We start from the raw sequence: 13,226 nt of genomic DNA on the forward strand, positions 1-13,226 counted from the left end.
TCTTCCATTCCAGACTTCCTGCTTTGCTCACCTAGTCTCCTGATGTGTTGTGAAACAGATATTCCCCAGGGCCATTTTCACCCTGTTATTAAAAAAAATCCGCTTATGTTTATGCATTAAATGTAAGTTGCTCAGAGACCTTTTAGGTAGCAATCAACTAATAAGTTTAATAAATAGCTTGGGGATACTTCTGGATCCTTTGCTGTTGCTTGAGGCTCAGGTGGCCTCAATGGCCCAGAGTGCCTTCCATCAGCTTCAGCTGGTGGCTCAGCTACGCTCCTATCTGGACAGGGGCAGCCTAACTGCTGTTGTCCATGCTCTGGTAACCTCAAGGTTAGATGACTGCAATGCGTTATATGTAGGACTGCCTCCGAAGATGCTTCAGAAACTTCAGCTAGTGCAGAATTCAGTGGCCAGGTTGCTCACTGGAGCAAGACGGTTTGAGCATATTACACCAATCCTGGTCTGACTGCACTGGCTACCAATTAGTTTCCGGGCCCAAGTCAAAGTGCTGGTTTTGAACTATAAAGCTTTAAACCGTTCAAGGACTTCCTCTTTCCATATGAACCTATTCAGACCCTGAGATCATCTTCTGAGGCCCTCCTTAGTGTGCCCCCTCCTCGAGAGGTCCGTAGGGTGGCAACACAAGAACGGGGCCTTCTCTGCAGTGGCTCCCCGTCTGTGGAATGCTCTCCCCAGGGGAGTTTGCCTGGTGCCTTCATTATACACCTTTAAAGGTAAAGGTAAAGGGACCCCTGACCATTAGGTCCAGTCGTGACTGACTCTGGGGTTGCGGCGCTCATCTTGCGTTATTGGCTGAGGGAGCCGGCGTATAGCTTCCAGGTCATGTGGCCAGCATGACAAAGCCGCTTCTGGCGAACCAGAGCAGCGCACGGAAACGCCGTTTACCTTTCCGCTGTAGCAGTACCTATTTATCTACTTGCACTTTGACTTGCTTTCAAAGTGGTAGGTTGGCAGGAGCTGGGAGCCCATCGCAGGGATTCGAACTGCCGACCTTCTGATCAGCAAGCCCTAGGCTCTGTGGTTTAACCCACAGTGCCACCTTTAGGCACCAGGCAAAAGCATTCCTTTTTAACCAGGCCTTTTGTTGATCTAATTGACACCCTATGCCCTTTTAAAACATTTCTCCTTTTTTTGGGGGGGGGGGAGGTTGTTATTGGGTTGTTGCTTTTATTTTTATTATGTATTTTGTGCTTTTATATCTTGAGTTTATTTTGTGAACCACCCTGAGACCTCTGGGTAGAAGGCAGTATATAGATTCAATAAATAAACAAACAAATTAATAATTTTGTCTCTGTTACGGCCAAAAAAAAAAGGTCTGCAAATGCAAATATGTTGACAAGCAAGCTCACACACATATCCCAGGCAACAGTGCTAATGGGGATCTCTCTCTCTTTCGTCGTTTGCTTAATAAAAGAGTAGGATTTGGATTTGGTGCTTGGGTGAAGATAGCCAAGGGAATAATGCTGGGGGCGGGGGGGGGGGCGGGGAAGGAATCACCCTTCCTAGTGCAGCACATTGAAGGCAGGAAGGACCATGCTCTTAGCCAATCCTGCTCATCAGCCCTGCTCACGTTGCTGCCTTAAGATGCAGAGGCTATTTTCTTCCCACTCCTTTGAGCGCACAGCATGCTTTCAGTTTACAATGTTATGATGCTTGCGCTCCCCCCGGAGTAGTCATGAAGTCGATAGATGAATTTGTTAATTTGTTCTGCCTCACTGTCCTGCTGGTTTATTAGCATCCCAGTTATTTTATGCAGCATGCCTAAGTGGAAGTATATTAAAACTCAATACTTAGGTGTCATTTTTTCCTTGTTGGTATTTTATAATCACGAGGCTATCTTCTGAGGTATGTGGAGCCTTTTCTCTAATGGAGTCACAGCAAGGCGTTTGTTAATGATCTAGGCATGGATGAGAGGGAGAGCTCTAAATATGGGGACTGCAACAGTGAATTAGATTACATTATTAAACAGAAATGGCATAGGAATAGGCACACATATATGATGTTTTAAGTGTAGACCTGAAACCCAAGTATGCAATGTCCATTGTTAAACATCTTGAATTTGACGACTGTGTTTAAAAAGTAGTATTGTTGTTGCCTTAAGGACCCCCCCCCACATTTTTGCAAATCCACTTTGCTATTTCTCGTCATCTGTGTACCATACAAGTGTACTCTTCTTAACAAAGCCGTGTCGATAACCAAGGAAGTGTACTGGCCTTTGATCAGGGCTCACATTCAAACTCGGCTGATCTGAAGTCAGCTGCTATGTTGTAAAATAACTCACCTGACAGGGTTGATGTGAGAATAAAGAGTTAATAAACACTAGAGTCCATTCTCCTGCTTAACAAACATACCTCTGGTCCTACCCCCTGTTTGATGCTGGAAATCTACCCCTGTCTGCAGGGCTGTCTCAAGCATTTCGGGCGCCCTGGCGCCATGGTGCGGAGATCACTCCGGCGCTCCTGCCCTGGTGGGTGGGCGCCGCGCGCCGCGCGCACACCCCTGTCGGCCCAGCGCCCTGGCGCCCCGCGCCACCCAGCCTACCCCTAGAGCCGGCCCTGCCTGTCTGTTGCTGGTGCATTCTTTGCTTGGAGATCTCCCATAAGTGTGAGCCCACCACCCCTCTAAGAATCTGGTTCTATTGTGGAACTGCTCTTAACCATCAAGGTGTTTGCCAAGGCTATTGGTTTTTCTATTTGTTTGCTTGTTTTGTTTTGTTTTCATTTTGCATTTTTATGCCATAAACCCTTCCCTTTGATATTTGGATGAAGGGAGAAAGAGAGAGAGAGAGAGAGCGAAATATTTTTTATTTGCTTTTACATATACAAAATTATAACAATACAACCATACAAAACAACAGTTAAGAGATTCCTCTGAATCTCTGGACTTCCCCCCCTTCCCTCCCCCCATTATCAAACCTTTCCTGCTGCCTCATTTTCAATAGTCCATGTTTTATATAACTCCATTGTCTCCATAGTTCTTGCTACGTTACAAGTGTTATCGCAATCCTGCTAGCGCTTTCATCTTGCTTAAAATGGTCTCCAACATAAATTATAAATTTCCCCCATTCTTTGTTGAAGTTTTGGTCTTCTTGGTTCCTTGGGAAGTATATAAATTTAAATAAAATAAATAAATAAACAATCCTGAATTGTGTCCCAAAGAAGACAAAAATTCCTTCCAGTAGCACCTTAGAGACCAACTAAGTTTGTCATTGGTATGAGCTTTCGTGTGCATGCACACTTCTTCAGATACTTCTTTTGTGTCCCAAAGAGAGCAAGTAAATCTGGAGATGCTTTAACCAACCCACACCTCTTGCTTCCTCGTTTGGTTCTCTTTAAATTCATATTGCAAACCAGACCCATGCTGTTTCTCAGCCCTCTCCTGCCAATTGTCACTTTCTGCAGGATCATAGCAGGTTTCACAGCCCAAAAGCTAGAGGGAGATTCCTAGCTATCAAGTAAACATCTCCTGTCTTTTGATGAAACATTCCTATATCATCCTGGATTATCAGAAAATGCTGAGTCTAATGAACGATATTCTCCCAGGAGCTATAGCTAATGTAACCAATGCTTTGTTGAGAATTCCCCAAGGGCAGAGCCATGTGTTTTGGGTGACAGACGTCTCTCAATTACTTAGTAATGTATCCCCAGTTTCATTTTTTCTGATCTGCAAACCATAAACATCAAATAAAGTATAGGGTTCGCAAGTCAACCAAAGCAGAAAAAAAGACAATTTGCATCCATGCAAATCTTGCCCTAAGCTCTGCATTATCAGTGGGAGTTTGCAAGTGTACAACCACTTGAAGGTCAACACAACCCCATAATTCCTTTGAAGGGTGCTTTTGAGTTCTGTTCTGTTGATTTGTTCACAGTAATTCGTGCCTTGTAAATATGAAACAATACATACAGGTGGAATCTACGCACATATAAAAAATACTGTGAAAATGCTTTTTTTTAAAAATGTTTTGAAAAATAGATTGAATTTCCCATAGCTCACCATTGCCATCTAGTGTCACATTTGTATATTGCACTTTACAACGGACCTAAAATGTTTTATTTGCAGCTGTATAGCTGAGTCCACAGAGACAGAGCTAGTTCCTAGTGGAGCCAATACCTTAAGAGATCCTTCCACTGGCTCCATCCCTAAGGCATTTTTCTCCTTACTTTCTAACGCAACCCAGCAGCCATGTGTACAGTATGAGACTCCCCCCCCGACACTGTAAGGATTCAACTCAAATGACAGAACCAATCTCATTGCATAATTTTAATTTATTTATTTATGAATGCATCCTGCCATCTGGCTAACAATAGTTAAAGCAGAAGCAGCAACAATAATAATAGAACATACCATAATTGGAAAAGAAGAACAAAAATGCAAACAGTAAGGCAAGCATCTGAAAGACAATAAAACCAATTCCCAGATTTAAAAAATAAATTAAACCAGCTCTGTTGCTATCCTTGAAAGCTTCCCAGGGAATTGGATGGCCTTGTTGTTTCAAAGATTTCCCACTTAATAGGACAGTAGCCTTCCCCAAGTATAACAACTCTCATCAACCTCACCCAACGTGGCTAGTCAGGGACAATGGGAGTTGTACTGCTCAATAATCTGGAGGGCACCAGATAAATGGATAGATGCCAATAGACACAAATCTTATCGGGAATTTGTGGCTCACCAGACATTCCATTGTGTGTGGGGAGGGGGAGGGGGGACAATCCTGCACCATCAGTGGTAGAGCTCAACTCGAGTTTTGTCAACCGTACATTGCCATGGCTTATAAAGATGTTCCCTTTTTTGTGCCTGTTGACACCTCAGCATTAACTCCTTGGGGCAGGGTGAGAAAGAAATCAGAATGAATACGCTATGGACACGAAAGTCCTGAGCTTTAACCTCGTCGCTTACCTTAGGAAGCTGATACAGCTCAGTTTTAAAACCATCCACAGTTGGCTTCTGCCCAACCTGGCAGCTGCACTTTCATTCTCTCTATACCTTCTTCACCATAGTCATAAAATCCTCATTCATGTTAAGCTTTAATCCTTTTTCCGAATCCTTCTTAGCGCTCCACCTCAATAAAGCCTTGTGACATAGTAATGTTCCGCTGGTTAATTAGGTACTCTGAAAAGACCGTGTTCTCTTTTGCCAGCTGTAGGTTTTCCAGTTTTAATTCAATTGGGTACCCCTTTTTCAAAGAGCACAAACATGGGGCTCGTAGATGAATCACCTCTTAATGATTCGGTGCTCCATTTATTTATGCCATCCCACTTCTGCTGACTATTAACGCACGAAGCCTGAGAACACTTAATATGGAAATCCCAAGCACAACAAGGATGGCCGTTGCTGTTCTATGGAACTGTTTCCTTTCTACCCAGAATTGCTCCCACTCACTCCCTGTGTTTGAACACAAGGATTGATGAGCTGATGGTAGCCCACCTGTGCTTCAAACACAGAGGAAGGGTAAAAGTGTGTGCGTGCAGAAGCTAAGTATTTAACGGTGTAACTGGTATAATATGTGTGAATCTGACTTCCTGAAAGGGGTATTGGGAATGGATGGATGTAGATCAGTAGCAGAATGGAACAGGACACCAATACTCACTGAGATAACTCCAGAACAGGAAATGGGAAGACCAGATCCCTGACTGCCCCGATTTTACTGGGACATCTCAGATTCACAGAAGCATTCCTGGCTTCTGTTTGGATCTGAGATTGTCCTGCTTTCCCCCCTCCAGAACCATTGCTGAGCTCTGGGAGGACGATGAGCTGGCCGAGCCTCTCCATGGCCACCACTGCCGGCCTCCACCCTTTTGCAGCTTGTAGCGGCTGCTGGACAGTGGGCAGGAGAGGAGAGGCTGGAGAGGAGAGGTTGTTGGGCACAACCCCCAGTGATGTGCCCAAACCAGCAACTCTTGGCCCACCATCTGCAGGAGCTGCCGACATAGCCAGCAGTGTGAGGAGGATCTCCCCACAGGGGCTGTCATTGCCTTCCTTGCGTGCTGGATTCCAGCAGAGGAGAGGCGCGGCAATGCCGCTGCCACAGTTCCTCCTCTCTGCTGCTTATGCCCCCGGGTGAGGCTTGATCCATGAATGGAGCTGCGCCCTGGTGGAATTGGGTCAGGGCTGAGGAAGCTACCTCCACACATCTCCTGGGTGCAGCGTAGACCAGGGGAAGAGAGGTGCTCCTGCTCCATCTCTGCCCTCCTTGCACTAAACAAAAGTACAAGATGGTAAGCAACAAGGCAATACCCTTCTTGTTCTACAGATACCAATGATATGGTAATAACCTTTTAATAACATTATTGTTGCAGGTGAAGAAGGCAGTGCAGCAAGAAGGCTTTGGGAGGAGGAAGAGAGGATACAGAGATATCAATGAAATAGACATCAACATGAACGATCCTTTATTTACAAAGCAGTGGTACTTGGTAAGCAACAGTGAACTTCCATCCCTCTCCATGCACACATCAGGAAAGCAATTTCAAATTTCTGCAGTCCTCAAGCATGTCTTGGTATGGAAGAATATAGCAATCACACGATGAGGCTAAAGTTAAGCTCTTTTGAATGGATGGTTTGCCAACGACAGCCCTGCCTAGACAGAGATAGCCCGGCAGAGCTGCTGTCAGTTAATGTAGACAATACTGAGACGCAGGTGGTGCTGTGGTCTAAACCACTGAGCCTCTTGGGCTTGGCGATTGGAAGGTCAGTGGTTCGAACCCCTGTGATGGGGTGAGCTCCTGTTGCTCTGTCCCAGCTCCTGCCAACCTAGCAGTTCAAAACCACTCTGGTGTGAGTAGATAAATAGGTACTGCTGCGGCGGGAAGGTAAACGGTGTTTCTGTGCACCCTGGCTTCTGTTACGGTGTCCCGTTGCGCCATAAGTGGTTTAGTCATGCTGGCCACATGACCCGGAAAGCTGTCTGTGGACAAACGCCGGCTCCCTTGGCCTGAAAGCAGAGATGAGTGCCACAACCCCTGTAGTCACCTTTGACAGACGTAACTCTCCAGGGGTCCCTTACTGAGTTAAATAAGCCAATGGTCTGGCTTGATACAAGTTAACCTTCAACATGTCCAGAGGCACAACCATTTTTATTATTGCATGATCACAAGCTTTGATCTGTCACTCAAACCAGATTTTAGAGCAAACCTCTGATTCTGACTGAGCAATGGAATGCATCAGTCCCATTGCACCCAAATCTTTTTTTTTTTAAACACCTCTTATTTTATTGCCAGCATTCCTGGCTTTAGTACCTCCTTCCCAGGCAAACAAAGGCTAGCTTGCAGCAGATGGATCAAAGAGACTCTCAGTGGATGTAAACAGTCTGTTTTGTGCCAAGCAAATAATTCTCTTGTGCTTTCTTTTTCTAATTTTTTTTTGATGCATTAGATCAACACTGGGCAAGCAGATGGGACTCCGGGACTCGATCTGAATGTAGCTGAAGCTTGGGAGCTGGGTTACACAGGGAAAGGTGTAACTATAGGAATTATGGATGATGGTAAGTGAACTAAAATATCATGACTCTCAGTGTGAAATCTGATTTAAAAATAAGGCAAGACTTCCAAACATGGATATTTTAATGAGAACTTTGTAAGAGATTCACTTCAGCCAAGAGGAAATCTACAGAAAGCTCCCCTGGGTTACAATTCATGGATAATTATAATTCTCAAAAATGTGCTATGGGTAGCGCTATTTTTGTTCAGGTACAACAGCTGTCAGCTTATTTTGTTTTGCCCAGCAGAACTGAAATGAAAGTTGATTCTTAAAGAGGAAATTCTGTCATTAAATCTGCTCTGCATTTTTAGGGCAACTTAGAAGAATTATACACACAAACACACATGTTACCATTTATATTGCAACGTGTGAGATATATTAATGCCTGCCTCACTGTACATTACAGGGCATTTCAAATTTGTGCTGTGAGTGTTCTATCGTTCTGCTAAAAATAAGTAACCATGTAACTGTGCTGGAACAGATCCACAGGGACCTATCATTGTTAATAGAGACACACTACAGGGGTAATGATGCTCCTTTTGTCTGCCCATCACCCCATCCATTTGCACATGCCTTGTAGCTCCCTGGCTTATTTTACTTGGGCCCACAGAGTGACTTGTCACGTTTCACAGTGACTGAGCACAGAAGTGGTATGTATGTGACCTGGCTAACTGGAGGGAGCAAGCAGAATCTAAAGCAGGCATAGTATTTCATGCCATCTAATAATCAAACCATAGATTTATACCAATTTCACTGATACAAGAAAATCCTGGGCATGGCTCTAGCAAGCTTTTAAATTCTGTTTGCTTCAGATATGAAACATGACTTCTGTAGTACATTGCTGATAGAAACTCCCCCCTCCCCCCAAACAACAACAACAACAACTTATTATTTATGGCCTGCTCATCTGGCTGGGTTTTCCCAGACACCCTGGGCAGCTCCCAACAAAATATTGGGACACAGGTGGCGCTGTGGTCTAGGGCTTGCTGATCGGAAGGTCGGTGGTTCAAATCCCCGTGACGGGGTGAGCTCCCTTTGCTCGGTCCCAGCTCCTGCCCACCTAGCAGTTCGAAAGCACGTCAAAGTGCAAGTAGATAAATAGGTACCGCTCCAGCGGGAAGGTAAACGGTGTTCCCATGCGCTGCTCTGGTTTCGTCAGAAGCGGCTTAGTCGTGCTGGCCACATGACCCGGAAGCTGTACGCCGGCTCCCTTGGCCAGTAAAGCGAGATGAGCGCCGCAACCCCAGAGTCGTCTGCGACTGGACCTAATGGTCAGGGGTCCCTTTACGTTTACCATCTGGCTGGGTTTCCCCAGCCACCCTGGGCAGCTCTCAACAGAATATTTAAAGCACGATATAACATCAAACATTAAAAAGTTCCCTTCAAATGTCTTCTAAAAGTCAGATAGTTGTTTATTTCCCTGGGACATCTGATGGGAGGGCGTTCCACAGGGCAGCCACCACTACCGAGAAGGCCCTCTGCCTAGTGCCCTGTAATCTCGCTTCTCGCAGGGAGGGAACCACTAGAAGTTCCCCTGGAGCTGGACCTCAGTGTCCGGGCTGAACGATGGGGGTGGAGATGCTCCTTCAGGTATACTGGTTTTTGTATCCATTCTTCTTTCACTGGGACTTCTTCTTTCCCTTTTGGGGCAAGTAACATTCTTGCTGCTGTAGTCGCATACATGAATAAATTTCTATACAGTTTGGGTAGTTCTGTCCCTAAAATTCCCAAAAGGAGAACTTTTGGGTTGTTGTTGTTGTTGTTGTTGTTGTTGTTGTTTTTACTAGCGTTATTTTAAACATCTTTTTCAATTCATTATATTACCCACGGCCTTGATAGAATTGTTTGTGGCTTGTCAACATGTCCCTTTGAGAGGTTGTTACGGCCATTGGTAAATCTAATCCAGGCATCCCCAAACTGCGGCCCTCCAGATGTTTTGGCCTACAACTCCCATGATCCCTAGCTAACAGGACCAGTGGTCAGGGATGATGGGAATTGTAGCCCAAAACATCTGGAGGGCCGAAGTTTGGGGATGTCTGATCTAATCCGTAGCAATTACAGCCCTAACCTCTGTCTCATATCCCAAAGGTATTTCTGGATTCGTGCAATCACACATGTAACATTTAATAGTAGTCTAAATAACAAAGAATTAAAAGTACGCACTTATCTGATGACATTCTTCCTTGCAGCATGCTTATATGCAGAGCAGTATAATTCTGTGGCTATCCAAAACTTCTTCTTATTTTGCTGTTTTCATTTGTAATGTGCCGATTGTGTTTTATCTGCCGTCTTTTATTTATCTATTTGGCAGGCATTGATTACCTTCATCCAGATCTGGCTTCAAACTACGTGAGTACACAATGTTCTATGTTGTTCTGGGCATCCTTTTTAGAGGAGATGTTTACCCACTGGGCGTGTTTGCCACATAATTATGCTGTTGATGTCGATGATGAATAAGACTGGGACATAAAACAAGTAAAAGTCCATGGTGGGTACGGACAAATTCACCTCTGTGACCTTATGATGCATGGAACAAAACAGCGACATATGTTGACAGGGGAAATTACGTTGTTGCCAAGCTCTAAACGAGCTTTCATTCTCGACATTAGAAATTGTGTCATCCACAAGTGTTTCCTAATTCAGCTTTCATGATGCGGTTGCAAGCGTGATAGTCCCCCAACATGTGTGATAGGAATGGGAAGAAATAAGGAGAGTGGAGGAAGACTAGAAAGCTATGGTAGAAGAATAATTTGAAAATGTGAGGAATCTGAAAGAAACCTGGAAAATTGATGAGGGTTTTTCTCCTGGGGAACCAAAGACACGTGTCCTCAATGGACCTGCAGTGATGGTAAAAGCTCATGAAAATAAATAACATGGAAATAATTGATCATGTCACAATTTGGAAAATAATATATAATAGTCTTCCTGTTACATGGGTTTATTATTATTATTTATTCCTCAATATTTATATACCAGTTGTCTATAACCAAACCTCAAAGCAGTTTTAGGAATCACTTCGGGTGAATGAATATATGAACATAAAGACTTACAGCAGGCTTCCTCAACCTCGGCCCTCCAGATGTTTTTGGCCTACAACTCCCATGATCCCTAGCTAGCAGGACCCATGGTCAGGGATGATGGGAATTGTAGTCTCAAAACATCTGGAGGGTCGAGGTTGAGGAAGCCTGACTTACAGCATAAGATCACGACCATTTCTGGATATGAGGACAAGCAAGTCCTGAGTGGTACACTGAGATTACCGGTACAACTTTCCATGCAAGAGCAAGATGCATTTATGCCTCTAGGGAACACTGCCATTGTTACAAGAGAAGGAAGAAGGATTCAGTCTTCTTTGCCTGTAAGCTTCCTCCTATTGCGGGTCACACTGTGGTCTAAACCACTGAGCCTCTTGGGCTTGCTGTTCAGAAGGTCAGTGGTTTGAATCCTCATGATAGGGTGAGCTCCTGTTGCTCTGTCCCAGCTCCTGCCAACCTAGCAGTTTGAAAGCATACCGGTGCAAGTAGATAAATAGGTACGTCTGCAGCAGGAAGGTAAATGGCATTTCCATGTGCTCTTGTTTCCATCACGGTGTCCTGTTGCACCAGAAGCAGTTTAGTCATGCTGGCCACATGACATGAAAAGCTGTCTGTGGACAAATGCTGGCTCCCTTGGCCTGAAAGCGAGATGAGCACCGCAACCCCATAGTCACCTTTGACTGGACTTAACTGTCCAGAGGTCCTTTACCTATTTTACTCTGTTGCCATAATTGGTGGGTCTTTTCCTGTCCCCTACTGGGGCTCAAATTTGTCACCATATTGAATTCACTTTTTAATAGCTTTTGTTATAAATGGAGCCTCAAGCTGCTGAACTGTAAGGAATTCAGCATCTCATTGGTTTTGCCAGTTTCTGAGAAGCAGCTCCCCCCTCAAAAGAAACAAAAGAAACCACAAGCAGTATAGTAAAAAAAATGCATTCTGAAAATTATTGTCCTCCATTTTCAAGGCGACCTAAGGCACTCGTTTCCATAAAAAGAGCTGAGAAAAAGAGGGGTGGAATTATTTAAACAGCTTATTTTGAATGTGGTTATTTATGTATTTCAGGGGGTTATACTAGATAACCAGCAGTGCCCCTTCTAGCTCTGCAATTCTATGCTCTATGATCTAAGATTCTATGACTACTACATGGAATTACATCTATATAATTTTCTGAGCTATCACTATCACTATCAATTTCTGCTTCTTCATATTTGCCGTCATTAGGCCTATGTGAGACCCAGCAGAGATAACCTTTTTGTTGAAACAAGTTTACTGTATGCAACAATTCCACCACCATTTTTTGGGGGTGGGGGTGGGGGGTGGGGAGGTCATACCTTTTAGATTGCAAACCTGTGAGCAGAGATTGGTTATTGATCTAATACAGGGGTGGGGAGCTTGTGGTCCTCCAGATATTTTTAGGACTCCAGTTCCCATCTGCTCTGGAAGCCTTTTTGGTGGAAGAAAGTATTAATGAATCCATGGCATGATTTGGCACAAAATAGCTGCAGATATAATCTCAGAAAGTGAATGAAATTATGCATAAAAAAGGGAATATGGGTAGCATTGCCAACAGATGCTAAGTCTACAGATGTCATGCTCTCATACATGAAAAGTTGATTTCCTCAAATTAAGCTTCTGTTAAAAAAACAAGAGCACCCCAGACTAACACCTTCTTGTCAGTTGGCAATCTTCTGGCAAAATTTACTAGTGTTTTTTTAAATATTATTATTAAAATGGCATATAGATATTTATGGGGAGAATTCAAATTTACTTATGATACAGGACGGTCCATTTTTCATTCTCCTAAATCATTAGCTGAGATGCAACCGTGTCATTTCTTCTTGCATAAAAAATCAAGCAAGGCCTTCTTGGCTCGATAGGTTTTACAGTGTCAATGCCCTGATAACATTGATAACAAGATTGAGGCACATAAGAACCCGTTCCAAAGCCTCTTGAGCTAAAAGGGAGGTGGGGAGCAAAGCAAAAAAGAGTCCGCCTGTGTCATTCTGCTCGCATCACTAGGCTTCAGACCAAGCACACAATGAATGAGGCGTCTAGAGATGGATTCATCCCAGAGGGATGCAGGGCTTTTGTTTACTTTGGGAAATTAAGGCATACGGACATCACAAAAGAGTTCTTCAAAACAGTGTTGGAGTCTGAGTAATTGCAGGCAAGAGCAGAGGTATACTGAGCGAAGTCTGATTGCTTTAGATTGATGCCAGATTGATACTGTATAGGCTTTGAAGAGGGTGATTGTTTTGATTTTAGATGTGGAGTCATATGGGGACTTGAATACAACAGAGAACTATGCCAACTTGCAACAGTTCAGTACATACACACTTGCAGAATAATTGCCTGCTGCATAGGAACAATTTCAAGATGTTTTCACGTTAGGGAAGGAAATATTATACCGCGGGCTGGGCTTGAGGAGACTGGAGGTTGTATCTCACTCTATCTGAAGAAGTAAAATGTAAGCCAAGGGTAAATGTGATAGGTAAAAAGGTAAAAGACCCCTGGACAGTTAAGTCTAGTCAAAGGCGACTATGGGGTTGCACCGCTCATCTCACTTTCAGGCCAAGGGAGCCAGCGTTTGTCCACAGACAGCTTTTCCAGGTCATGTGGCCAGCATGACTAACAGGGCCGGCTCTAAGGCAAGCCCGGGTGGTGCAGGGCACCAGGGCGCTGGGTCGCCAG

At 44.2% G+C, this 13,226-nt stretch overlaps 1 protein-coding gene across 1 annotated transcript in view; it reads left to right on the forward strand.

Annotated features, from left to right (window-relative positions):
- The window catches only part of PCSK2 (proprotein convertase subtilisin/kexin type 2), a 104,441-nt gene that overhangs the window by 55,056 nt on the left and 36,159 nt on the right, over positions 1-13,226 (forward strand). Inside the window, exons 3-5 of the mRNA XM_060272426.2 lie at positions 6,321-6,434; positions 7,393-7,501; positions 9,809-9,846. Coding sequence (XP_060128409.1) covers positions 6,321-6,434; positions 7,393-7,501; positions 9,809-9,846 — 261 coding nt within the window. The remainder of the gene's footprint in view (positions 1-6,320; positions 6,435-7,392; positions 7,502-9,808; positions 9,847-13,226) is intronic.

The sequence above is a fragment of the Zootoca vivipara genome, chromosome 3 (assembly GCF_965207765.1).
Source record: "Zootoca vivipara chromosome 3, rZooViv2.hap1.1, whole genome shotgun sequence".
In the NCBI taxonomy this organism is placed as follows: domain Eukaryota; kingdom Metazoa; phylum Chordata; class Lepidosauria; order Squamata; family Lacertidae; genus Zootoca; species Zootoca vivipara.